Source organism: Cyprinus carpio, chromosome B10, assembly GCF_018340385.1.
Source record: "Cyprinus carpio isolate SPL01 chromosome B10, ASM1834038v1, whole genome shotgun sequence".
NCBI lineage: Eukaryota > Metazoa > Chordata > Actinopteri > Cypriniformes > Cyprinidae > Cyprinus > Cyprinus carpio.
In genome coordinates, this window is record NC_056606.1 from 14,109,787 (window position 1) to 14,134,752 (window position 24,966).

The window sequence follows — 24,966 nt, forward strand, 5'->3', positions numbered from 1 at the left end:
CAGTAAGTACAGAATATACAAGGTCTACAATATGTACAATAACTATACAGATAAGTATTATGGACATAATTTACAGATTTTAAATTATAATAATTATAATTATTATATCAAGTCAAGTCAAGTCAAGTCTGCTTTATTGTCAATTCTTCCACATGTACAGTACATACATACAGAGAATCGAAATTGCGTTACTCTCAGACCCCCGGTGCATACAGATAACACTAACAGTAGAGCCTAAAAATCTAGATCAAATATAAAATATAAGATAAAACTATACAATAAGGGAATGTTAAAAAGACATAATAGAAAAAAATAAAAAATAAAAATAAGGTTAAATAAAAGCAGCGCAAGGCACATGGCAGATAGACTGCAAACCAGTGAACAAACAGTGCAGATAAAAAGATTTTTAGTGCATAAAAAAATATCTTATTCAGTCTGATTAAAAGTGACAAAGTGACAAAGGGCTCAGAGCAGTTATTTTATTAAACTGACTGATGAGGAGGTAGAATGATGTCAGATCCATGGTGAATGAGGTAGTGAGCAGACCACTGCTGCACAAAGTGACTGGTGCATGACATTCGTATGTTAGAGGGAGGGGGGGGTGGAAGGACCTGGGGATGTGGGACCTGGGGGGGGGGGGGGGGGGGGGTTCATAGTTCAGTGGTGCCTGAGGCAGAAGAGGGACGGGGGGGTAAGTTCGGGAGCGAGTTCAGCTTCCTGACAGCCTGATGGATGAAGCTGTCCTTCAGTCTGCTGGTCCTGGCCTGGAGACTCCGCAGTCTCCTCCCTGATGGGAGCAGACTGAAGAAGCTGTGTGACGGGTGAGTGGGATCACCTGCAATGCAGAGGGCTTTTCGAGTGAGACGGGTTCCATAAATGTCCTGGAGGGAGGGGGAGAGAGACACCAATGATCTTCTCAGCTGCTCTCACTATGCGTTGCAGAGTCTTCCGGCAGGACGCGTTGCAGGCGCCATACCACACAGTGATGCAGCTGGTCAGAATGCTCTCGATGGTGCCACTGTAGAAGGTGTGCATGATGGGGGGTGGGGCTCTGGCTCTCCTCAGTTTGCGGAGGAAGTAGAGACGCTGTTGTGATTTCTTGGCCAGTGCTGCGGTGTTGTCGGTCCAGGAGAGGTCCTCTGTGATGTGCACACCCAGGAACTTGGTGCTGCTCACTCTCTCCACAGTCGCACCGTTGATGGTCAGAGGAACATGCTGAGTGTGCGCTCTCCTGAAGTCCACAACAATCTCCTTCGTCTTCTCCACGTTCAGAGAGAGATTGTTGTCACTGCACCACCCGGCCAGGCGGCTCACCTCGCTCCTGTAGTTTGTCTCATCTCTGTTGCTAATGAGACCCACCACAGTCGTGTCATCCGCAAACTACTTATAAAGAGGTTGGAGTTGTGTGACGGTGTGCAGTCGTGGGTCAGCAGAGTGAAGAGGAGGGGGCTCAGCACACATCCTTGGGGGGGCCCCAGTGTTCAGTGTGATGGTGCTGGATGTGTTGCTGCCGACACGTACTGCCTGAGGTCTTCCAGTCAGAAAGTCCAACAGCCAGTTGCACAGCGAAGTGTTGAGCCCCAGCTCGACCAGTTTGTGAATGAGCTGTTGAGGGATGATTGTGTTGAATGCTGAACTGAAGTCTATGAACAGCATTCTGACGTATGAGTCTTTTTTCCTCTAGATGTGTGAGTGCTGAGTGGAGGGTAGTTGAGATGGCATCATCGGTCGACCGGTTTGGACCGATATGCAAACTGGAATGGGTCCAGGGAGGGGGGGGAGGGCAGACTTGATGTGGTGCATGACTAGCCGTTCGAAGCACTTCATGAGGATGGGAGTAAGTGCAACAGGACGGTAGTCATTGAAGCATGATGGAGATGGCTTCTTCGGGACTGGAATGATGGTGGTAGCTTTGAAGCATGTGGGAACAACAGCTTGACTAAGTGAGATGTTGAAAATGTCTGTGAAGACATCAGTGAGTTCTGCTGCACAGTCTCTCAGTACACGCCCAGGAATGTTGTCAGGACCCGGAGCTTTGCGTGCATTGATCCTGCTGAAGGATCTCCTCACGCTGTCTGGGGTCAGCATCATCACCTGGTCACTGGGAGGAGGTGGAGTCTTCTGTGCAGTGGAGCTGTTTTGTGCCTCAAAGCGAGCGAAGAAGGTGTTCAGCTCGTTCAGCAGAGAGATGTTGCTGTCACAGGTCCGCTGTGGGGGCTTGTAGTCCGTAATGGTCTGTATCCCCTGCCACAGGCTCCGAGTGTCTCTGCTGTCGCTGAATTGATGGGCTATCCTCCTGGAGTACTGTCTCTTAGCCTCTCTGATGCCGCGGGATAGGTTGGCCCTGGCTGTTCTCAGGCCCCCCTCGTCTCCAGCTCTGAAGGCAGCGTTCCGCGTCTCCAGGAGTCTGTAGACTTCCCCTGTCATCCACGGCTTCTGGTTGGCCCGGACAGTAATGGTTTTTGTGACTGTTACATCCTCAATACACTTGGTGATGTAGGCAGTGACAGTCTCCGAGTACTCCTGGAGGTCAGTGGAGTTATTATAAGTGGCAGCCCTGCTTAAACATATTCCAGTCAGTTGTATCAAAGCAGTCCTGAAGAGCCTCAGACGATCCTTCTGGCCACACTTGAATCTGTTTCTGAACTGGTTTGGCGACTTTAACGAGCGGTCTGTATGCAGGCATTAGCATGACAGTGATGTGGTCTGAGGCACCGAGGTGGGGGAGGGGGAGGGCTTTGTAAGCTCCTCTCTGTGTGGTGTAAACAAAGTCTAAAATGATTTTACCTCTTGTTGGAAAGTTAATGTGTTGGTGTATTTTAGGAAACACACTCTTTAAGTCAGCATGGTTGAAATCCCCAGCTATGATGAGAAAAGCATCGGGGTGTGCTGTCTGCTGCTCACTGATGTGCTGGTACAGTTCATTTAGTGCATCGTTCCTGTTGCTGTTGCTGTTGTTCGGGGGAATGTAAACCGAAACGAGCAGTATGGCAGTATATTCCCTCGGCAGATAGAACGGCCGGCACTTAATAATCATAAACTCCACCAGGGGTGAGCAGTGTTTGCAGATCACAACAGCATCGCGGCACCACGCGTCATTGATGTAAACACAAAGCCCGCCGCCGCGGGTTTTTCCTCCCGCGACGCCAGCTCTGTCTGCTCGATAGCACGTCAGCTGGTCGAGCTGAATGGCGCAGTCCGGAACGCTGTCGCTGAGCCATGTTTCCGTGAATACAAACACACAACAGTCTCTTACAGTCATCTGAGTTGAGCGTTGTGGTAGGATGTAGTTGAGTTTTTTTTCCGTGGATAGTAAGTTAGAAAGTTCTACGGTGGGGATGGATGGCTTGTGTGGGTTAGCCGTTAGCCTAGCCCGGATACCTCCGCGCTTACCCCTCTTCTGCTTCCTCTCACGCCGCTTGTGGCGCCTCCGCTGTGGGCCAGATGCAGTAGAGGGGGTCGGTGATGATGTAGGCCTCCGGAGCAGTTCGAGATCTCGCAGCAGTTCCGCGTGCGCGGAGTTTAACTCTAAAAATGCGGCTCTGCCGACATCCAGCAGAAACTCACGACTGTATGCGCGCTTAAAGACAGATAGACGCGATGACGACGTACAAAAACACTGCGACTCACAAGACAAAAAACACGAAAACACCGTTCTGTCGGGACAGAGAGAAGCCGCTGCGTGTGGACGCGCCGCCATCTTGAAATACTGAAATACGCCATCATACTGTATATAAGCAAAGAGAACCCCCACTTTCTTTATGAATATGCCTGAAATTCCACAGGTCTTGCTTTAAAGAGACCAATGAATGGATTTACAGAGACTCAACAGTGCTAAACATGTGAGTTACCAACACAGAATCAAAACAAAGTTGTATCGTTAGCAGAAAATGAGAATGACCAAACAATCTGTCAACACTTTCTAAGATGAGTCACAGTATCTGAAAAGGGCATGATAGAAAAAAAGATCTGGCTTCTGACTGTATGACACTTGCAGTGTGCCTGCGGGTGCAAGATTGAGATGTTGGAGAACTCTGACCCACAGAGGGCATCACAGAATATGAACTCTAGACACGGACTGACAGAGGAACCTTTGAGACGCATGAAAAAGGTCCATTGAGGGCTGTCAGAGTTGAGTTTAGATGGGAATGATGGCAACAAGGGAGAGGGCTGGTGTTGTGGCTCATATCAGTGTGCTTTCGTTCTTCCATTTCATCCGTTTTGCCAACCAGGGGCTGCCGGCCCTGGCAGCAGGCCGCAGGGGGGTGAAAGGAGGGGAGCAGGTGTGTGTGACGCTGGCCACAGAGGGCCCAGTGTTGTGCTCGCTATCAGAAAGGGAGTGCTCTGAGAGATAGGTGAGTCAAGGGCTGAGGTCACCCTGTCTCTGAGAGTCTCAGATAAAGTCCTGGAGGAGTTGTTATGGGGGGCTCTGGAAGAGGTTGCAGGCTCTTTCCAGGCAGTTTGCAGCCAACACAGGCCTGTCGATGCCTTATCAGGCTCGTCGTTCCAGAATCATCCATCCACTCACACCAGCTTAGATAAACCCAGGACGGAGCTGTGTTGGACACCGCAAGCCTGTGACAACAAACCGACCGGGGGGACAGCAACAATGCTGAGTGAGGTGCCAGGAATGGAGGACAGAAAATAGCCACTGTACTTAAGCCAGAGAAAGACTTTTCTGTTCTATCAACAGCCAAAACTTAGTAGTTTTGTTAGACAACATAGTGTTGTGTAGCCAGACCTTTTCTTTTAGCTGTAATTATGGCCAAAACCTTATTGTTTACTTATTTTTATTTTATTTCATTTAATTATTTTATTTTATTTTGGAAGACACTTTTATACAAAGCAGCTTACATTATTTTCATATTCTGTTTAAAAGTAATTTTTTGATGTTTTTGTAAATGTTTAAAAATTAAAAAAAAAATGCAGTTTTGCACTCCCTAAATTGAACCCATGGCCTTGGCATTGTTAGAACCATGATTTGTTTGAACTTCAGGAATGTCAATACAAGAATGATTGCTTTGTCCTCAAAAAACTCTCATTGTATCAAACCGTTACCTCATAAACACGACTTTGTTTTCAGGCAAAATGGTTGCTACCCACTCCTGAAAGTTGCATAGCACTAGCCAACCAAATTTGAGCTGCCAATTTTTTTTGCCATTTTTGCACATAATATGCATCTGATGGTCAACTTATTCTTTCAGGTTGAGGCGATTTAACACCATCAATATCTAGCAGACAATGTTAACATCTCTTCCAAGACAGCACCGAAAGAAAATACTGTCTGGAAGAACTTTGATGTTAAGATAAATTAATTACTTTCTTCTTCTGAGAACTTGTGTGTGTGTTTTGTTATAAAGGATGTGTGTTAATGACACGTTAGTTTATCTTCCTCCCACTCTGAAATTACTCTTGGGCTGCGCAGAGGTGGATCTTCATATAATTAAAATATGCTAATGCCATCCATACATTTATGTCTAACAAGTTTCAGTCAATTAAAGGAGCGAACAGCAGACCACGGTGATAACTCACAACCAATCACGAAAAGGTGATGATGTAAACAAATGAGGGCCAGTTAGTTTCAGGAAAGTTCTATGAGGTTCTACTTCACTAGCTCTGCTAGGGTCCTGGAGCTGTACGAGAAAATGGAGGAAGTAATTTCCAAAGCTACACGAGCGTTTGATTGTGTTTGTCCAAATACTCATTATATTCACACTTCGTTTTTACCTTGCTTATCTAAAAGACACTCACTCAAACTCCTCCAGAACAACATTCATCACTGCATTAGTCACACAAACACAGACTTTCGCCTGGAGACCCGATTCACTGTCTAGGCCAAAGCCATTTGTGTGTCGCTATAATCAATCATTTAACTGGTTCTAATGGGAAAAAAAGCACACAAGCAAACAAACAGAGCAAGAATCGAGTAAATCACCAAAGAGAAACCTCCCAGCATCCTATTACGTACAGAACCGCTGTATAAGAGAATCTCACAAATGATTAATGTTTGTCAGTGATTAACATTTGACATTTGAGACCGTTTCCACAAGAAAAAACAAAGCCGATCGCGTCGGTCTGGAACCCGTTAAGCTTGTGTGGTTCAGAGACTAATCCAGCTGTATCAAAACCTAGAGATGGATGAAACCCTGATTAGGGTAGCGGATCAGAGAAGATATATTTGGACCACTGTGAATACCCAGAGGAATAGAAACAGCAGGAGCCACTTTCGTCTCTTCCGTGTGTCATAGATATAATTGGCAGAAACACTCGCTAGTTAGGACTGAGAAGGTGTAAATTACCAGCGAGCATAGCGTGACTTTTAGGCTGCGGTGTCTCGAGCTTCACAACTGCAGTTGCCGAGATTGTGTGTTTAAGATGGATATCAGGAAGTCTCTGCAGACAGGGGTGGGAGGTCAGAAAGAGAAACTTCAGAGGCCGCCCATAAAATCTATGCTGTCTCTAACATCAGAGGGTAGATATGAGCATTGCTTGTCTATATAAATCCTTCAAGAGCAGTGCCGCCCTTCTTTCTACACCTCCTCCAGGATGGATTCTTGATCTAATTTTTTTTAGTTTTTTGGCCCAAAAATCCAGGTTATTATTGAAGCACTTACAATGGAGGTGAATAGGGTCACTTTTAGGAGGATTTAAAAGCAGAAATGTGAAGCTTATTATTTTATAAAAGCATTTACATCAATTCTTCTGTTAAACTTGTATTATTTAAATCTTGAAAAGGATAATTCACCCAAAAATCTAAATCTAAATATCGTTCCAAACGTGTCATCCTTTAAATCATATTTTTATAGTAATTTTAGGGTTTTAGTGTTTAGGGGTATGTTGTAATGGCAACAAAGTTGTAAAACTGGATATAAATGTATAACTTTTTCTGGATATACAGAAATTCTGGATATTTTCACAGTAAAACTGACACATTATTGATTACGTCTTGTGGCTGTACTAGTGGGTATTTTAACATTTACATATTGGCCCCATTCACTTCCATTGTTAGTGCCTCTCCGTAACAGATTGCTTGTTTTTTTTTTTTTTTGTTTTTTTAAGAAAAGGCGAAACAAGAGTAAATGATTTTTTATGGTAATCAACATAATGCTACGAGCACTGTCGATTATATAATCCAGAATATTCTTTTACATGAAAGAAATGCCAACTGTTCTCGCTGTCTATGTTTTGAGACTCCTTCTAGGTGGTGCTTGTAGAAGCTCAAATTCATTTCACCAAACAGAAAAAAAATGCTTTGAGCAAATGTGTTTTCTTTGCTTTGCTAACAGGTTTCATTTAAGAAGGCACACACAATCAGTAAGACAGACAAAAAAAGCCTTAGTACACTGAGCACATCCTCTGTTTGAGAAATAAGGCTGCTGCCAAGGAAGACTGTGCTTCCCTTCTTTGCTTGCTGTCTTTGACGTCCATGTGAGCTTTTGGATTTTTTTTTTTTTTTGGGAAACATGGCATAGCCTTATGTACAATGATGTATCACCGCTGCCATTTGTGATTACTGTGAAAGCAATGTGGCACGGGCAGCCCCTCAATGAAAGAGCAAAGAACAAACAAAGAATATCACATATGGTACAATACAGCCACTCAGAGAGTCTATATATTGAAGAACATCCATATTTATTCACAGTATCTGGAGTAAAACATCTTGTCCTCTGTGAATCATACACTTGCTTTATTACCGTATTTGCTAGAAATGCCTCATATTCGCTGCTGGCGACGGGAGGATGGAAAACGGAATGATTTTGTAATGGCTTCTGGCACATCCATTATTCAATATGAAATACCTTGAAAGTTTATTTTACTGTGCTTCGTCTCGCACTTCGAGTTGCCATTTCATATGTGGCTAAATTGATTTAGCGGTGTTGTGCGGGGTGAACCGTTCCGGCCAATTTATCATGCAAAAGGTAAGCCTAACAGAGTAACAGAGGACAGAGTAACAGAGTAACAGAGGACATTGGGAAAGGGAGATACAATGGCGATTGTGTGGGCACATGCCGTTTGGTTTTTAAAAAGGTTCTCCAGTCAGTTCTCAGCAGATAAGATGGCCATTAATGGCCACAGAGTCAAGCTCTTCAGAATTGACTGAAGCTTTTTTTAAATCAGCAGCCTGACAGTTTGAATCAATATTGGCTTGGTCTTTAATGATACAGTTGGATTGACTAATTCATAGACTTTTTGGAAACCAAGGCCTTCTCAATCAAACAACAATGGAAAAAAGCAAAGTTCAAAATATGTTGAGGAACTTGCATCAGAGTCGAGTCTGATAATTATTTTCCTATATTTATATGCAGAATGATGGAATGTTGAGCATCAGGTAATGCAGCTTATGCGGCATGCAAAGAAAGACAGACTGAAATTGTGTGAGAGTGAAAGTGATGGCAAGGAAGAAAGAACACAATAGCTCAAAATTGAGGGAGTAGAAGGGGGAGTGCTGGTGGCAGGAGGGGAGGTTAAGAGGCAGTGGCACCAATCTAGTTATAATCCCATGTAGTGATTGCTCTGCAAAACTTAGCAATTACACCAGTTCCTTTTTCATCACAGACTGCTGTACAATCAGACCGGCCTTTCTTAAATCACTGTGGAATGCTGACCAAAAAATGCCCACTGTATTACTGCCATAAGGGGGGAAAAGTCAATTCAAGCTTATTAACATCTTAATAAGGAAATTCCAGATTCTTCTATTTTTCGGGCACCCACTTACTACATTGTCATGCTGTTAATAAAATTACTTTTAATCACATACTGTTAGGTGAGGTCCAAAAGTCTGAGACCACTAACTGAATACATTTTTTCTTCATTTTAAATCATACATGTATGCTCAGCATAATAGTTTGAATTTAAAGTTGAATTTAACTATGAACATGAAATTCTGAATGCTTCATATAAATTTTCTTTGTATTTATATTTTATATATATATATTTTTAAACAAACCTGTCTTTCTGACTTTCTTCATTTTGCAGAACACAAAAGATGAAATTCTGAAGAATTTTCAGATCCAACAACATTGGCTGTCATTGCATGGAGAAAAAAAAAAAATCACCTTCAATTGCATTAAGTTATTAAGATCCAGGCCACATCGGTTAACTGCAGGCAGAAGCTAATGATAGGATGAGAGCTGGGGAGAGTGTTTCTGAGCTGGTTTGGATCTAGGGAACATGTGTTGAATCATTTACGCTGTTTACTTTGTGCATCAGAAGGTGTTAGACTCATGCATGTTATTTTAATAATCTGAGAGAGGGCAGAAATACCATTCCCACACCAGTCAGCTGTATAACAGCTTCAGGCTTTTAAAACATAATGTGCATCTTTTTTTTTCTTTCCTTGACATACTTTAGTCAATGTAAATGTAATCCCCTTCAAGAGAAAAGCTGTTTGGTATGGTCTGAAGCAGTAAACGTGACAGGGTTTGTAATGCAATTTAAAAAGGGCTTATCCTGTGTAAGACACATCTATTGTTCTAATTCATATTTATATAATACGAGTTTCCAATAACCTCTTTGAACACCTGATGTCTTTGAAATACATCAAACACAGAGATTAAATAGGTTTTTATTTTTGGAAAGCCAATAAACCAATGATGCCTAACGCATAGGAATCCGTGCTGTACGCTTATATAGCTGACACCGATCCTTTCCGATCCTTTTCATCCACTATTCCTCTAGACCCAAAGTTCAAGCATTTCACCTAAAGGCCATGGAAAACCAAAAGGTCAGTTTCTGAAAGTCCTTTTCAGTGCATATTTATGATGAAGCGGTTTCAAAAAGACATGCTGAGAACTATGCTTGTCTACAGTCTCCCACCTTAGAGGCAAAATATCACTTGTGGCCTTTCTTTAAAAAACAATTTGATTCAAGGCCTGCTCCTTCAAAAGAATATGAAGCCCAGTCATACGTTGATCTCGGCTGGGGATCGGATGAAGAAATGAAATCTGCCTTAAAACTTCAAAGGCCACACACTTTCCACACCAGTGCTCCTGGCAAAAAGGGTAAAACTGGGATTTTTAATCATATAACAAAGCCTAGAAAGACAGGATAACCTTCAGAAATACTTTGGTATGATATTCCAGCACTAATTTTCAACTGTGGTTTATTTTTAAATCAGCTCTACTCAAATTTTAAGTGCCACTGTGGCACACGGCACAGCTGAAAAATAGATGTAGGCCTTGGAACAGCGGTATTCAACTCCTTATGAATTCACCTGAATAGGGCTGCTGGCACACAAAAAAGCAGCGATGAAGTTGAATTTTTTCATTACTTTCCATTGTGTGTGTATGTTTATGAGCAAAGGCACATCTGTTTGTGGGGTATTTGTGAGATTTGAGTGGGGAGGTCATTGCGGGTCTGTGTCTGTGTGCGTTTTATAGGGGAAATGGAATTTTACCCTGAAGCCATCTGATTTACACTTTGAAGACAGAACCATTTTTTTGGTCCTAACCACACTTTTACAATGGACAGCACAAGACCAGACTTGACATCCAGTCTGATGGCCAGTTTGTGGAACTCTATCATAATTTCTACAAATCATAATTAGGAATGCATGATATATTAATACCATATTGCTTGTCTGCAAATATTAGAGATTTCTAACGTGCATCCATCAGTGTAATTTTAGTTTCATTTATCATTATTTATAAATATTTAGAATCAGCTTTAATTTAATTTTTTTTGTTACACGCTTTTGTCGTTTAGTTAATTTAAAATATTCCTATTTAGCTTTATTTTATTTTATTTCCATTTTAGTTATTTTAGTACTTAAACCTATTTTCTTTCAGTTAAGTTTTCATCAGTTAGTTTTTCATCTAATATTTATATTTATCCTTTATTTCAACTAACAACAGCAAAAAAAGTTGTAGTTAACAATAGCAACCACTGATATCGGATATTTAATTATGTAAGATAATTTCCAGTCAAAATGATCATCCATTTTTTATACTGTACATTGCAATGTTGTTATGTTTAAACTCACCTGTAGCATTTTAAATTATTGTTTTAGTTTGATGTTCTATATATTTATTTATTTAGATAACACTAGTATAGAATTTTAATGTGTCATTTATCAATCAGCCATAACTATAAAAAAACATAAATAAAAACATATTGGCTTACTGTATTGCACAGAATTTTAATATCAGTGCATCCCTAATCACAATCATAAATGAGACTTTAATATTGTTATTGTTTTTCATAGACGGCAATGAGAGTGAATGGAGAGCCAGCAGAGAATTCAAGTTGAATTGAACAGAATTACAAAAATAATAGTTTTCAAACAGATTCTTGGTAAATATCCCTCATCTGCCATTGGTCATACAAACAGTCTGACCCTAAATGCACACCATTGGTTAAGCCAGTGTTGCTGTTGTCAGGCAGGTCAAGATGTTCAAACAAACAGAGCAATGTTTTGATAATACCACAGAGCCACAGTGTTTACAGCTTTTCATGTACTTTAAATTAACCAATGAATTTCTTAATTAACATTGAAAAACACTCTTTTAGAAGAAACATCTAAGACAAACTTGATGCTTAAATGAAACATATGTGAGCCTCTGGGAGAAGCAGTGCCTTCTCCAACTCCATGCACAACTGCGCATTATAACCGAGCAAAAACATTACTATTGTAAATGACTGACAGAGAAATCAGAAGCAGCTGAAAGAAAGGGGTGTTTTTCATTTGAATGTTTTTCTTGAAATATTGTGTGAAAGCATTGAACGGACAGAAAGAGGATGGTGAATGCAGGACATAAACATCACTTGTATAGAAACATCAGAGCTTTCAACTATTTGGTTCCTGCAGCCAAATCTTCTGTTCCCTCAAAGCAGGTGGTTCAGAAAGACCTGCAGACAACTGATGTTTTTCTTCAAATACTTGTCAGGCCTGGGCACACTGTTATGGCATCACCATACTGTAGATTTCATTTTATTTAAAAGCAAGGGAAACAAAGCCAGGGCATGTTCTGAACTGGATGAGAAGATAAAGTCAGCTTTGCTTTGTAGTTTTAATCATGCAGAGGGATGCAGTGTAGCCACTGGCATCAAGAGCCAGGATGAGGGCAGCCAGTTTCCTCCCAGCCGTTTTACCGCACAGCTCCTGGGGGCACTCAGGATTCAGTTACCACAACAGCACAAGCTAAGATAAGATTTAAAAACACTTTCCCTGGCCAAGAACAAGAAATGAGCCCCAGATTCCAATAAAACCCAAACACCTGAGGAATATCTGAGCAAAATCAAAAAAAAATATTGAATATGAAGGAGCGCTTTGTCTTTTTAGTTTTGTAATGGAGTTTCTGCTCAAGTAATGTTCGTTTTGAGTCAAAATTGTTGGTAATGTAAATTTATGGACAAAGAGAGTTTTATGAGTCTAAATATTTTAAGCAGGATGCTAAACTATATATATACTGATTTTTTTTAAGTGACCTTGCAAGTTACATCCATATGCCAATATATCACAACTAGCGACAGTCTTTAGGAATGATTTGAATTTAATTATTCATTTAAAACAATGAAAAAATAACTGTTAATGCAAATTATGTGACGAAAATGGCTGTTAATGCAATTTGTGTAATAATGCAAAACTTCATATTCTGGTAGTTCTGCATTAGTTGTGAGAATTTGTTGTGACCTTTTTTGCAGGTTACATTGCGACAGTCTGTTTAAGTGATTTGAAATGAATCACTGATTGAGTCATTCAGTCATTTGTTTTGTTCAAAAACACCAATTTCAAAAAGCATGTAAGTGACTGTAATCAAATAGTTCACTGTTTTGTTCAAAAACATAAATTCATTCAGTGAAGCCACTGCTATGTGCTGCTTGGAGACCCACAGACAACAGTGAATTTTGTTTTGGCTCCAAAAATAGACAAAGCAATTGGTGTAAATATAATTCACTCAATGTACAGTAAGCTTGTTTAATGTGTGTATATACATTTCATATGTAAAAGCAATATCACAAAATAGTAATGTTGGTTTAATTATCAATTTCAATGCCAAGGAAAACAACAACAACTTAGGAATACGATTCTCATATAAATATATAAATAGAGAGATAGAGACTGCATCTTTAGCTCTTAGCTGGAAAACAGTGTTGAGGTGTTCAGCAGATGACAGGGGAAGTATCTGCACTGCCACCCTGGATGGTGCAGCGTCTGATGCTGCGGATAAAATGGATCAGCCATAGCACTGAGCCACTGGCTGCCTCGGCCCATCTGAGACACTAGGGTGAGTGTTTGAAAAGGATCAAACATACTCCAAAGCTTTACAGAGATATCATACGTTACCCTTCCGCATGCCTGAGTTAGCAGTGTGCAAGAAAGATGATACAGAGAAATTATATCGAAAGGTCTAGTTCTGCTTCCTGAACTGAATAAATAGACTTTGAACCAAGTGAAAAAGGCTGATGACCAGGAGTGGGTGATGGTTTGGCAAGTTAGCATGGCGTAGTTAATGCTAGCTGATAGATGCCATAACTATAACTGACCAAAAAGCTTCTTTCTTTATTGACATCTGTTGCAAAGTAGCTGTGTGTTCTGATAAAATAGTTTTTTTTCCAAGGATGTATTAATGGCAAATATTACCAGTGTCAGATTTTGTTTGGAGGGTTCTAAAATAATCTTTTCATTATTTTATATATATTATACATACATTTAATGGCATCAATGTACTTAAATTTTTCTTGTCTACTACCTTTAACGTCACAGCTCAATATGGTTGTTAGTGAAGGGCTTAAGACTAACAGTGTTCTTGTGGTGACCTCGGCCAGTGAGTCATTTCACAGTGATGAATGGGGATGCTATAATGACTAAAATCTGACATCAACACAATAATGCTGTTTTGCTTTCTGAGCTTTTGCTTCATTTTAAGACAAACTTCTTGTGAACTTACTGCGCATCAGACACAGAAATAAAAAGGGAAAAATTCAGCCCTTGTATTCCTTGGTTTTGTGTCCGTGTGAGGAACATTGTGTTTCGTAGGTCAATTTCATTAAATGACAGCCGAAATGTGGTCATGAGACCACTGCATGGGCCTGAATCAAACAAATACTTCAGCTTGTGTCTCCTATATATAGAACAGCAGAAGATTAGCACACTGCCCAGAGAAAAATACATCGCCTCTTATCTCCAAGGAACACACTTGAAGAAATCTTTCCCGAAAATGTGTGTGCAGCCCCAACCAGAGGGGGATAGAGTGAGACAGGGAGCAAGAAAAGGAATTAAAACACTTCACCTGCAAATAGTCCACCTAAGACGCTGGGAACACCAAAGGCACAGGCTTTTAGCTTAAATACCTTTAGTATGAGATCTACGATAAACGCTCAGAAACCTCCCAAGAATGGTGTTATCTCTGACCGCTTAGAATGCGCTTACAGGTATTTCCAAATAAGGATGTAAAAAAGAAGTGAAAGTTGGTCAGCTTGTGGTTAAATTTAGTGTGCTATCACCCTAAGCTTTCAGTGTGGATGCTAGCTGACAGCAACTAAGTTCCTTTCAATGATATTATGGCCTCATGTCACTGGAACGGCACTTCAGAAGATGGAACGGACTCCTTAAAGTGCACTGAATGTGCTGGTGACTTGTTATAAGCAGCAGAATTATTTATGTTTATACATTTTTGAATAAACCCTAGATATATCACTGTAGTTTTAAGACCAGCTGTCGGATGTGTTAAAAATCTGGAATTAGGACCAGCCAAAATATACAGTGCTTGGTTAGCGTTGTAAAAGGGGGGGGGGGGGGACATCTGACTGCAATCTCTTCCCTTTCCTGTTTCTTTCTCTTGCACAGTGGCTTTTAGTTCACATAATGGCTAATATGAAAAATTTAAACAGAATAGTTAGCCCTGCTATTAAAAAGCTGCCATTTCTAAGGCAAAACCATGGCTTTTAGCTGTTACACACCCAATTCTGTGGAGGTTAATGTGCAATTGCCTCATTTGCTGTGAGGAAAATTAAAGGACAGGTCAATAGGATTTTTAGAACAGCATAGTAAACTAGAGGCCATGGGGTGACAAAATGGCAGACTACTAGTATAGCAAGGCCTACAGGGCTCTTTCAGATATACCACTCTGCAATCTTCTTTTCTAATGGCCTTCTAACAAGCACAGCTTCCTCAGACTTTATATTCAGCATAGCACACTCTTAGTTTTCCTTCACGCACATCTACGGGACTTTTAACATAAGGCCCATTGTACTTGACCCCTCTGGATGGTAAATAAATCAATTTGTGCTGAATGCAGAAAGTGCTGTCACACAGGATGAATAAAGAAACAAGGGATTTTGAGGAGAAGGAGGGAGGGAGCGAAAAGGGCAAACACCCAGAGGTGGGATTTATTGAATAAATAGAGAGACGGATCTGTCCTAAAGTTTCCCTTAAATGACACTGAGAGAAGAAACACAAAGTCAGATCGGCTAGGGAAGACTGTTGCTTCATCCTGCTCTCTGTGGTACTCCCATCACAAAAACAGCAGCAAAAACAGGGGAAATGTGTGATGTCGGTGCAGACAGTGTAAAAAAAAAAACTCCCTCAACCATTAAATTTGCATGTGAAGTGAGATAAAGACCCGCTCACGAAGACAGGAATTTTGGGAGGCGTCACAAAAGCCCCTTAGGCCACCGTTCTCTATGTGCTGAGACAGGTTCAGGAAGGGGGAAAAAAGGAGGCTTCTTTTCTCCCCGATGTGAACCGAAGCAGATGTGCACTGGTTGTGTGTACATAATCAACCATTTACCTCTACTCCAACTTTCAACCTTTTAAAATCGCATTAGAACGGTGCACGCTAAAACAACATGGAGCTCTGAGGGAGCTCCTCCAGCCTGCGAGAGCTGGAACTAATTTATCGCATGAGAGGATGCTTCTTCCCCTGCCTCTCGGGAGCGGAGCAGGTCGGCTGCCTGCCCTAATCATTTTCACCATGAGGTTTACTGAATGTTTAACCTGTCAAAAATCCAGTGCTATCCGACTATGGCATGTAAAGTCGTGCGGCAAAGCCGTTTTGGAAATTTGAAAAGGGAATAATAAATTAAGTCACAATTGATTTTATATGCCATGCATCTTTGGGAACCCTTTTGTTTGGCAATCCTTAATTATACTCCTACGTGTGATTTTAGTGGACATGAACTTGCAGTTGAACTTCCTCCTCTGAGATTTGGCTTCAGGGTTTTTTATCTCCACAATGTTATTTTTTATCGTGCACTCCTCTAGCCGCAGCCTCATCCTCCCTTTCGCTCCCACCAGTAACCCTTTTAAATCACATAACCAGTTTAATTTATTACTCAGGCTCACAAAGACAACAATTCAGCAACCTCTGAGCATGATTTAGTGGGAGGTGCTAAAAAGGGATGTGAACATGAGGGAAGAGGCCACTAAATTGTAAGTGGGAATAACATTTGACCCTTTTTCATTAGAGCTATGTACCAAGAGAAACCACATGGTAAAGATGGATGACGTACATCTAAAATGGACCTACTGACTTCAAAAAGGCTCCCACTTCCTCTTTCGCTGGCAGCCTCTGCCGCTGTTGAAACTACCTTGCATAATTTCTGTCTGGGAGAGTTTTTTCCTGATTCTGCCAGGGTTGATTTTTTAAAATATAGTTAACAATTCTATCAACATTTACTCACCAACATATTGTTTCAAACCTGTATGACTTACTTTCTTCTGTGAAACTCAAAAGAAGAAATTCTGAAAATTGTCTCAGTGGGGTTTTTTTTATGTTCCACAGAAGAGTCATACAAGTTTGAAATGACTGGGGATGAGTTAAGGCTGGAATACCCTACAAAATTTTTCCCCTGATTTTCCCCCGATTTACAGTCTGAACACGTTGATGAAGCTCAAAGCCAGTCTGCAGATTAGGATTGACAGATTCCACAGAAGATCGCATAGTGTATGATGGTCACAGACTGCTACAGACTATGAGACTTCCAGTCGAAGGATGTCAAACATGTTTGATATTCTTAGCTGATTTTAGAACACGTTGTTTTCATTTGTCACGTGTCTCCTAGCAGCAATGCACACGTTTCTGTGTGAATTTGTTGTGATCAGAACAACTTTAAAGTCTGTAGTATGATCCTCAGTTGTTTAGTGTATGAGGCCCAATTTTACTGAAGTCAGTAAGTGAATGATGTCTGGTGTTTTAAAAATCTGTTCAGATTTTAAAAGTCGTGTAGTGTATTACAGCCTTAAATCATGACAGAATTTTTGGGTGAAGGGTCACTTTTATTATTTGAGTTACTGTGTCACCATGCCACACTGCAAATGACACTGAATTGGAATGACAAAAAGAGGCCTTTACCTGTGTTGAATTTCAATTCATTTTAATTCCACTTTCTTTGATTTAAATTCAAACTGCAACTGGAATTTACAAGGCATTCTTAATTCAAGTCTAAATGGCACAACCTTATGCTCAAATCTGAAAGAGAAATGCTTTCAAACAAATAGACACATTGAGCAATTTAAGCTCTAAATGTTGAGAATTCGGACTGTCTCTTCTGCTCGCATGCATTGTTCCGAGCGTCTCTGAATAGGGCCACCACCCATCAAACTCACGGTTCACCCCACATTGCCTTTAATAGATTTACCCAACGTCAGTGATTCCTCATTCACCCTGACAGCTCTGGGAGATCCCGTCCCTAACCCATGGAGCTCATGGGCACTCTAACCTTCTTTCCATCCGCCTCTCTCACTCTATCCGGAACAGATTTAAGAGAGGGGGAAAAAAACTTTGCCTTCCTCTGTCATGCCCTTTTGGGTTCAAAGCTTCACTTAAAGAGGCCAGAGTGGCAGGCAGGAACGTCTCCTCACACATGGAGAAATGCAATCTGCACATCACAGACGGCATCAAAGCGACGGTCCCAGAATAGGAATCCGGTTATCGTGCGTCTCCATGGCTGCCAGAAAGGTTGTGTGGCTTTGAATGTCAGACTGAATTGAAGCGCTCAAAGCCTCAGATGGATATTTGACAGAATGTGATTTGGCGGGAGGGAGACGGGCTAAGGGCCGCTACAACTTGCAACCTTTTGTAGATGGATCTAAATGCCAGGACAAACATTTGACATTGATGAAATAATATCCTCCAGACCACCATTAACCACTACACCTGAACAAGCAGCTTGATGTATGTAAATCCTTTTCTGGGGGGTATTATCGACCTCAAAATGTATGGCTTAAAAAATCTCGGATCAAAACGCACCATGTACATTTAATAAACGCAAGCAGTAAACGCACTCAAATTGGTTCAACACACATCTCTAAACTGATCGATACAACAACCCCGAAGAAAGGGTGACTTATGACTCTTGTGCGATAAGCAAACTTATAACATATAATAACAAAATAACATTCCAACAGCCACATAATTGCCACTAAAACTATATTGAGCGACACGAGGTGGCCCTTGGACCGACTAACCACACTCTTGAGTTACCGCCAAAAAGTGCATGTTAAAAAACACGTTGTCTAGAAATAATTGGATGCTTATCTAATCGATAGCCATCCCCAGACCCTTTCATTGACTGCCACGTCAATATATTTATATCACCAGCCCATAAATAAGCAAGAGTGGCCCAAAAGAGTCGGTTATGGCTCTTTAAACCATCCCATTAAACTCAAGATGGGATAAAAACTCAAAAGACAGGAAGATTTGTTTGCCACTCATTGCCATTTCGCCTTACATCCTGTCATGCTGCCAAGCTCCAAGAATCACTGATATTAATAAATAAATGCAAATAAACTTATCTTAGTCCAGTCGCTACATTTTATCAGCTTTCTGCGTTCTGATTATGAGCGAAAACTGGTGAGTTTGACGCCTACAGTCAGTTCTGTGTATCACAGCTATTGATCGGAAAACACTCAGCCTTGAGTGTTTTCTAAGTGAAAAGCAAGTCTGCCACTAGGAGAACTTGAATAAACATCATTGCCACTTCCATATTTGGTAGCACAGATGAGAATTCCGCTGTGAAAATGACGTTATTGTGTACAGCACACAAACGTTAGCACTCTCATTTAAAGCTTATCTCTGAAGCCTTGAAATTGTGTCTCCCTGCTGTGCATCGCTACACTGCTTATATGCATAACAATATTAATGCGAGAGAACAATATTCCCTCAATGCAGCACTTAAGACCACCAATTGCCTTTTATCAACTAGCAATCTTGGGAAAAGACGTTTAAGTACTGGTAACCAACACAACAGCCCATCAGCGTACACAACCTAATAAGCATTCCCTTTGATTACGTGGCAAAAGGAGGGCTGTGGAATCAGATGAGTAGATAAGACTGGCTGAAGTCTCAGGGGGCCATTTTGGGCAGTGCAGACAACTGGTCTTCCTTCTTAGCAATGCTGCGATTAATCCATTAGCAAATGGGGAGTGTATGATGTACAAGAAAGATAAAGGGATAATGTATATGTGTGTGCATGTGTTCATGGGAGAGCAGATGCTTGGTCCAACACATGGCTTAAGTAATTTACTGTAAAAGCCTGTGATTGAACATAGGTGTGCATGTTTGTGAGTGGTCGGGAGGGAATTTGAATATGAATAAATGATGACATAATGGCCTCAGCACTTCAAACCTTTTAAACGGTTGGTCAAAAGCACATTCTGAAACCTTAACTGCCTGTCTCATCCAAGCCTGGATCCAGTAATTTCAAAATAATACCCACAATCATTTTAGCACATGAAACATTGTTCACTTAGCCTATGCTCTCAGGTTTTTTTTTTTCTCTCTCTCTCTCTCTCTCTCTCTCTCTCTCTCTCTCTCTCTCTCTCTCTCTCTCTCTCTTTCCACCATTTGAGACAAACAAAGCCCCAAAGCTGTAAAATTAGCTTTTACCATATGCTCCCATTGGCTCTTACTGAAAGCAGTTCCATAGTTAGGCTTAAACTAAATGAATATGCAAATATGAATTAGACTTTTCTTTTCACTACATGTTTTTTCCTGTTTGATATCTAAGTGGAACTGACATTAATCAGCTCAAGCCCTTGCCTGCCAATAAACAATGACAAAATATTTCCCCATCAGGCCATGGTGGCATGAATATTTCGCTCGAATGCTTAAGTGATCAGATGTGGGATTTCCTGGTGGAGATGCGGTTTAGTGTCGGTCTTAATGTAATTAGGTTTTTTTCATCTCTCGTGCTAAACAAAGGCCTGTTCTTTCTGGTTCACTGAGTGTTTCAGTTCCTCCTCACCAGTTATATGTCATTCAGAGTGACGTCACTGATATGCAAACGGGAATACAAATGCACATTAAGGAATCTCCAATAATTTTTTTTTTATTTAAAATAGTACTGTGATTTCTGAAACCTTTTCAAGCGTGCTACTAAATCCAGTCCACATTCATCAGTCCTTTAATCATGCAGCTTTCAGAATGAGAGGAAAAAATCTTCATAATCAGAATAAGGAAATGTTTCATCAGCCAGGTTATTTAATGATCGACAAATTAAATAATGTATTCAGGAAGCTGCACAGAGCATGTTTTTGCTATAAAATACATCTAGAGCACGTTCCAACCACTAAGCTCACTATGATGGCAGAGATACTTTACCTGTTTGCATACAGGTGATCAGTCTCCTGCTGACAGCACTACAGAGAAGCTGACCTTTCCAACACACAACCAAAAAGAGCCAGAGGGTCATAACAGCAAATACCCTTTGAGTAAAGGCTATGGGTTATGTGTGTGTGTGTGTGTGTGTGTGTGTGTGTGTGTGTGTGTGTGTGTGTGTGTGCGTCTGGGGTGGGGGAGAACTCTTTGAAACTGCCCACATAGCTTTCAGCAACGTCTGTGTGGGGGAAACAGACCTATACTAACATGCCTTACATCTCAGGATAAATCATGACATGTCATGTTCTGTCACTTAGAAACTACACTAGGAAATATTGAAGGATGGTATGGGTTCCCCAAACAAGCCACACCCATCACCCTGTCAAATCAGACAGAATCCCACAACAATAGCCTGAACTCAAACTGTGTTTTCCAATGAATTTCCAATGCATTTATAATCAACAACATATTCTTTGTCATACAATAAAATTAAATGAAGTTATGCAAACAGGCTTACAAATAAGCGTTACTTTGGAAAATGTCACATGATGAGCATTTTCCTGCTGTGTGACAGAGCTTCCCTAATTTTATACTGAACACAATTAATTTGATTTTTTTTTTTAAAGATTCCCATTATGCATTGTACATGGCACACAGTTTCATACTTAAAATATTAAAAAAGCATTTTTAGACAGTATATGGGTGGATGACAAATAACATGTCAATTTATTTTATTATCAACAACATTCTAGCTTAAATTTTATTTGCATAAGGGCTTTATAAGGGAAACTGTATATCTCAGGTCTGGTTTTAGGCACTTTTCCCCCTACAATTTTTAAATACCATTTTGCCATTTTAAATACCAATTAGTTTAATTTTAAATGGTCCTGCAGTGTGACAAATGATTTTGTAAAGCAAAAAATAATAATCATCTCAATTAACATGTGGTCTTGCAATTAATGTGAGCATTTATACATGGAAAATTATTTTAAAAACAATCTGAGGTGTAGTAAAGTGTGTCACGCCACAGGAAATGTTGACTGCAATTCTACCCATAGGCTATATGTAGTAGGCCTATAGATAGATAGATAGATAGATAGATAGATAGATAGATAGATAGATAGATAGATAGATAGATAGATAGATAGATAGATAGATAGATAGATAGATAGTGAGTGCACATATCTTTAGTGGGCTATTATTCAAGAAAAAAAAACACATTTGAAAAAGAATGATGAGCAGTAGGCTATTACACTTTACCGCCTTATATAGATTATGTAAGTTTCTCAAAAAAATTTTGATGAGCAAACAAGCATGTGACACTGATAAAACCATACACCAGTCAAATGGCTGAATTTGTAACACCGCCCTCCACCTCCGCAACCTCTCGTGAGCAAGCACACGCTCGCAGTCTCTCTTTCCCCGAGTGCGCGCGCACACACAGCGCACTCGCGCGCTCAAAAAGATTCAAGCTGGGCAGCGGTGTTCGCGCGCGTCTCAAAATCCCGTAGACTTTAATCACTGATTAACTTGACATAAATTGCGCACGCTGGGCAACAGCCACGCCTGAACACAAAATAATGCAAACGCTTATTAAAGGGATAGCCTAGTTCATGCCAAAATTACAATCTGTAGCTACTATCATATCACCCCAAACCCGTGTGATATGAGGGAGAAATGAAGAATATCCTGTCCCGTTTTTAACCATGCTATTAGAATGAATGGGGACTTAAGCGATCAGGCTTAAAAGAGAACGCAAATCACAATAAAAGTATCATAAATGTAGTTCAAAAGATTATATTTCTAGTCATAGGCGTCATACAATAGCATTTTGAATTTGATGCTTCCGTTCACAGAATCATATCTGAATGATTCCTTCATCGGTCAAACTAATCATTTCTCACTGACTCAGTTCAGGGCACACTGGATGTTTTCCGTTTGTTTCTCATACAAACCTATTGTATGACTTCAGAAGATGAGGACATATATAAACGTTCAGTATGTGTTCTTCGTAAGAAAAAAGCCACGCAGGTTCTTAACAACAACATGCGAGTGAGTAAAGGATGACAGGACTTTATTATTATTATTATTATTATTATTATGTAGCCTAGCTTTACTTTTCTGCGTTTAGTTTCTTTGTGGGACTGACGCATACAATAGATCTAAGATGGGGAATTTAAGAAACACGCGCAGGTGTGATGTCACTGCTATTGGTTTCTGCGTGTGATGCGGTTGAACCGAAACAGAAAAACGTAGTATCAACAACATTACCTCGCAAGTCAAGTCACCCGTCCACACTATAAGTTGAAACACTTCTATTCACTTTTCTGTACTGAGAATCCTTTAAGTTTGAAAGCTTTATCGCAGTCGCCTACTGCTGGTGATAAAATGAATGAATGTGAATGTCCGAGGCAGACACAGATGGTTTAATCTTCGTCAGGTGGAGAGTTGACCTCTTGTTCTTAACGTGGGAGAAATGAAAAGTGCAACACATGACCTGGCAATGATTGCCAACGAACTACGGCAACGGCTATAATAAAAACTTGTTGATGTTCATTGATTTAAGTAAAACAGTCGATTGGTCACTATAGGAACGAACCTGTTCAACAAAATTCTCGGATTACGCCAGCGATGTTACATGAAAGAATGGGAGAGTGAGATTACAATATTTTCATTGTAAATTAAATGACATACCTGGATGAAACACAGCGGCTGCTATGAAGGCACCGAAAAGACAGACAACCGATTGCATCCTTATAGAAAACCCCGGCTCTCCTTTATACAGTCCGAAGAGATTTTCAAGAGAGATATCTACGTCGGAAGTTGTTTGATAGTATCGAAGGAACTCTCTGGTTGAGTGTGTTGAAAAGATCAGGCGGTTGCTCTGTGCGTAGTTCGCAAGTGAAGTCTGGACGAGCAGTAAAGAGAGTGTGACTCCACACTGGAGAGATGGGCCGCAAGCCCCGCCCCCGGTCCGCCCCCAGCGACACGCCCTCTTCGGATGAAGCCCAGTCGCTGTTGACATGCTGCTGTCAGTAGCGCTTAAAAAGTCCGATTAATTCTAGCGAATCACTTCTTGTGAACTGGTTCAGGGAGTCATTTAAAACCATTCTGCAATTCGATCCAGATGCACACACAAGCCTTTCTAAATACTGTATATGCACTACCTACTGTACAAAAGTTTGGGGTCAGTCAGCTATTTTTTTTTTTTTTTTAATTATTATTATTATTGGGGTTAGTCAGCTATTTTTTTGGTAACACTTTAGAATACTGTTTCTTACTATAACTAATAAGGAATTATTGAAGAACTAACAGGTCATTTTTCATTAACACTTAACTCACTACTGTTAACTACTAAGGAAGATATGTTAATTAATCAGTATGTAATACAATTTTATGATTGTGTTAAGTAACAGTTAGTTAATCAACAACTAATGTATAACTACTAATGAACAGTTTTACACAATTACATTGTGCCAGGGATGCACTTGACCTGGAAATATCTGACTGTCAAATACCACCTTCTGATTTTAAACCAGTAATTAATTTATATATAACCAATAAGTGGCAGAAAGAATGGGATGGAAATAAAAATAATAAGCTGTATGAAATAAATCCTAGTATAAAAAGAAGTAGCTTCTATAATGTTAAATCAAGACATGATCAAGTTATCTTCACTAGGTGTAGACTGGGGCACTCAAGACTTACCCATTTTTATTAATAGACGAAGTTCCTCCTTTATGTCTTTCATGTAAAGTTCCTTTGACTATTAAGCATATTTTGTTGAATTGTAATTTTTATGATGCTGCTAGAAAACGCTTTTATTCAGAAACATGCTTGCATGGAATATTTGAAAATGTACCACCTGAATGTATTTTAGATTTTCTATCTTATGTTAAGTTGAAATGTTTTATATAATGTAAATTTTATGGATGATACTGAACTTTTTTGCCATGTAAATAGCCATGATGCTGACATGGCGTAAAAAACTTAATAAACAAACAAACAAACACAATTACATTGAATTGTGACCCTTTCATATAAATGTTATTAACAGTAATAGTAGTAGTAGTAGTATGAAAATGCAATATTAATAAATGCAATACATTTTATAGAGGTTTTGCCTGTGTGTTTTGTAAGAAATCAGCTTCCAATAGGAACCCCACCACGACTCCAGTGCCTTACAATAACTTACCTTAGTTTTTATATTTTATATACAGTACTGTATGTGTGCCTCATCAGCATATACCACATTACCATTAATTCAATTTCTGTATGTAAGGCAAAGCCTGAGGAAAAGTGAAAATACAGTTAACCAATTAGTTATTAATAAAGAATTATCAAATAATTCTGCAGGACTTACTTAGAACCTGAAACAGAATTCTAAAGTGAACCTATTAGTAAATAATAATAACTACATCATTTT

At 40.2% G+C, this 24,966-nt stretch overlaps 1 protein-coding gene across 2 annotated transcripts in view; it reads right to left on the reverse strand.

Annotated features, from left to right (window-relative positions):
* alcama (activated leukocyte cell adhesion molecule a) overlaps nucleotides 1-23,470 on the reverse strand; it is a 68,395-nt gene extending 44,925 nt beyond the window's left edge. For both annotated transcript variants that reach the window (XM_042732671.1, XM_042732670.1), the window contains exon 1: nucleotides 23,235-23,470. In XM_042732671.1, coding sequence (XP_042588605.1) covers nucleotides 23,235-23,292 — 58 coding nt within the window. In that variant the 5' untranslated portion in view covers nucleotides 23,293-23,470. The remainder of the gene's footprint in view (nucleotides 1-23,234) is intronic.
* Between the last annotated feature and the right edge of the window lie 1,496 nt (nucleotides 23,471-24,966).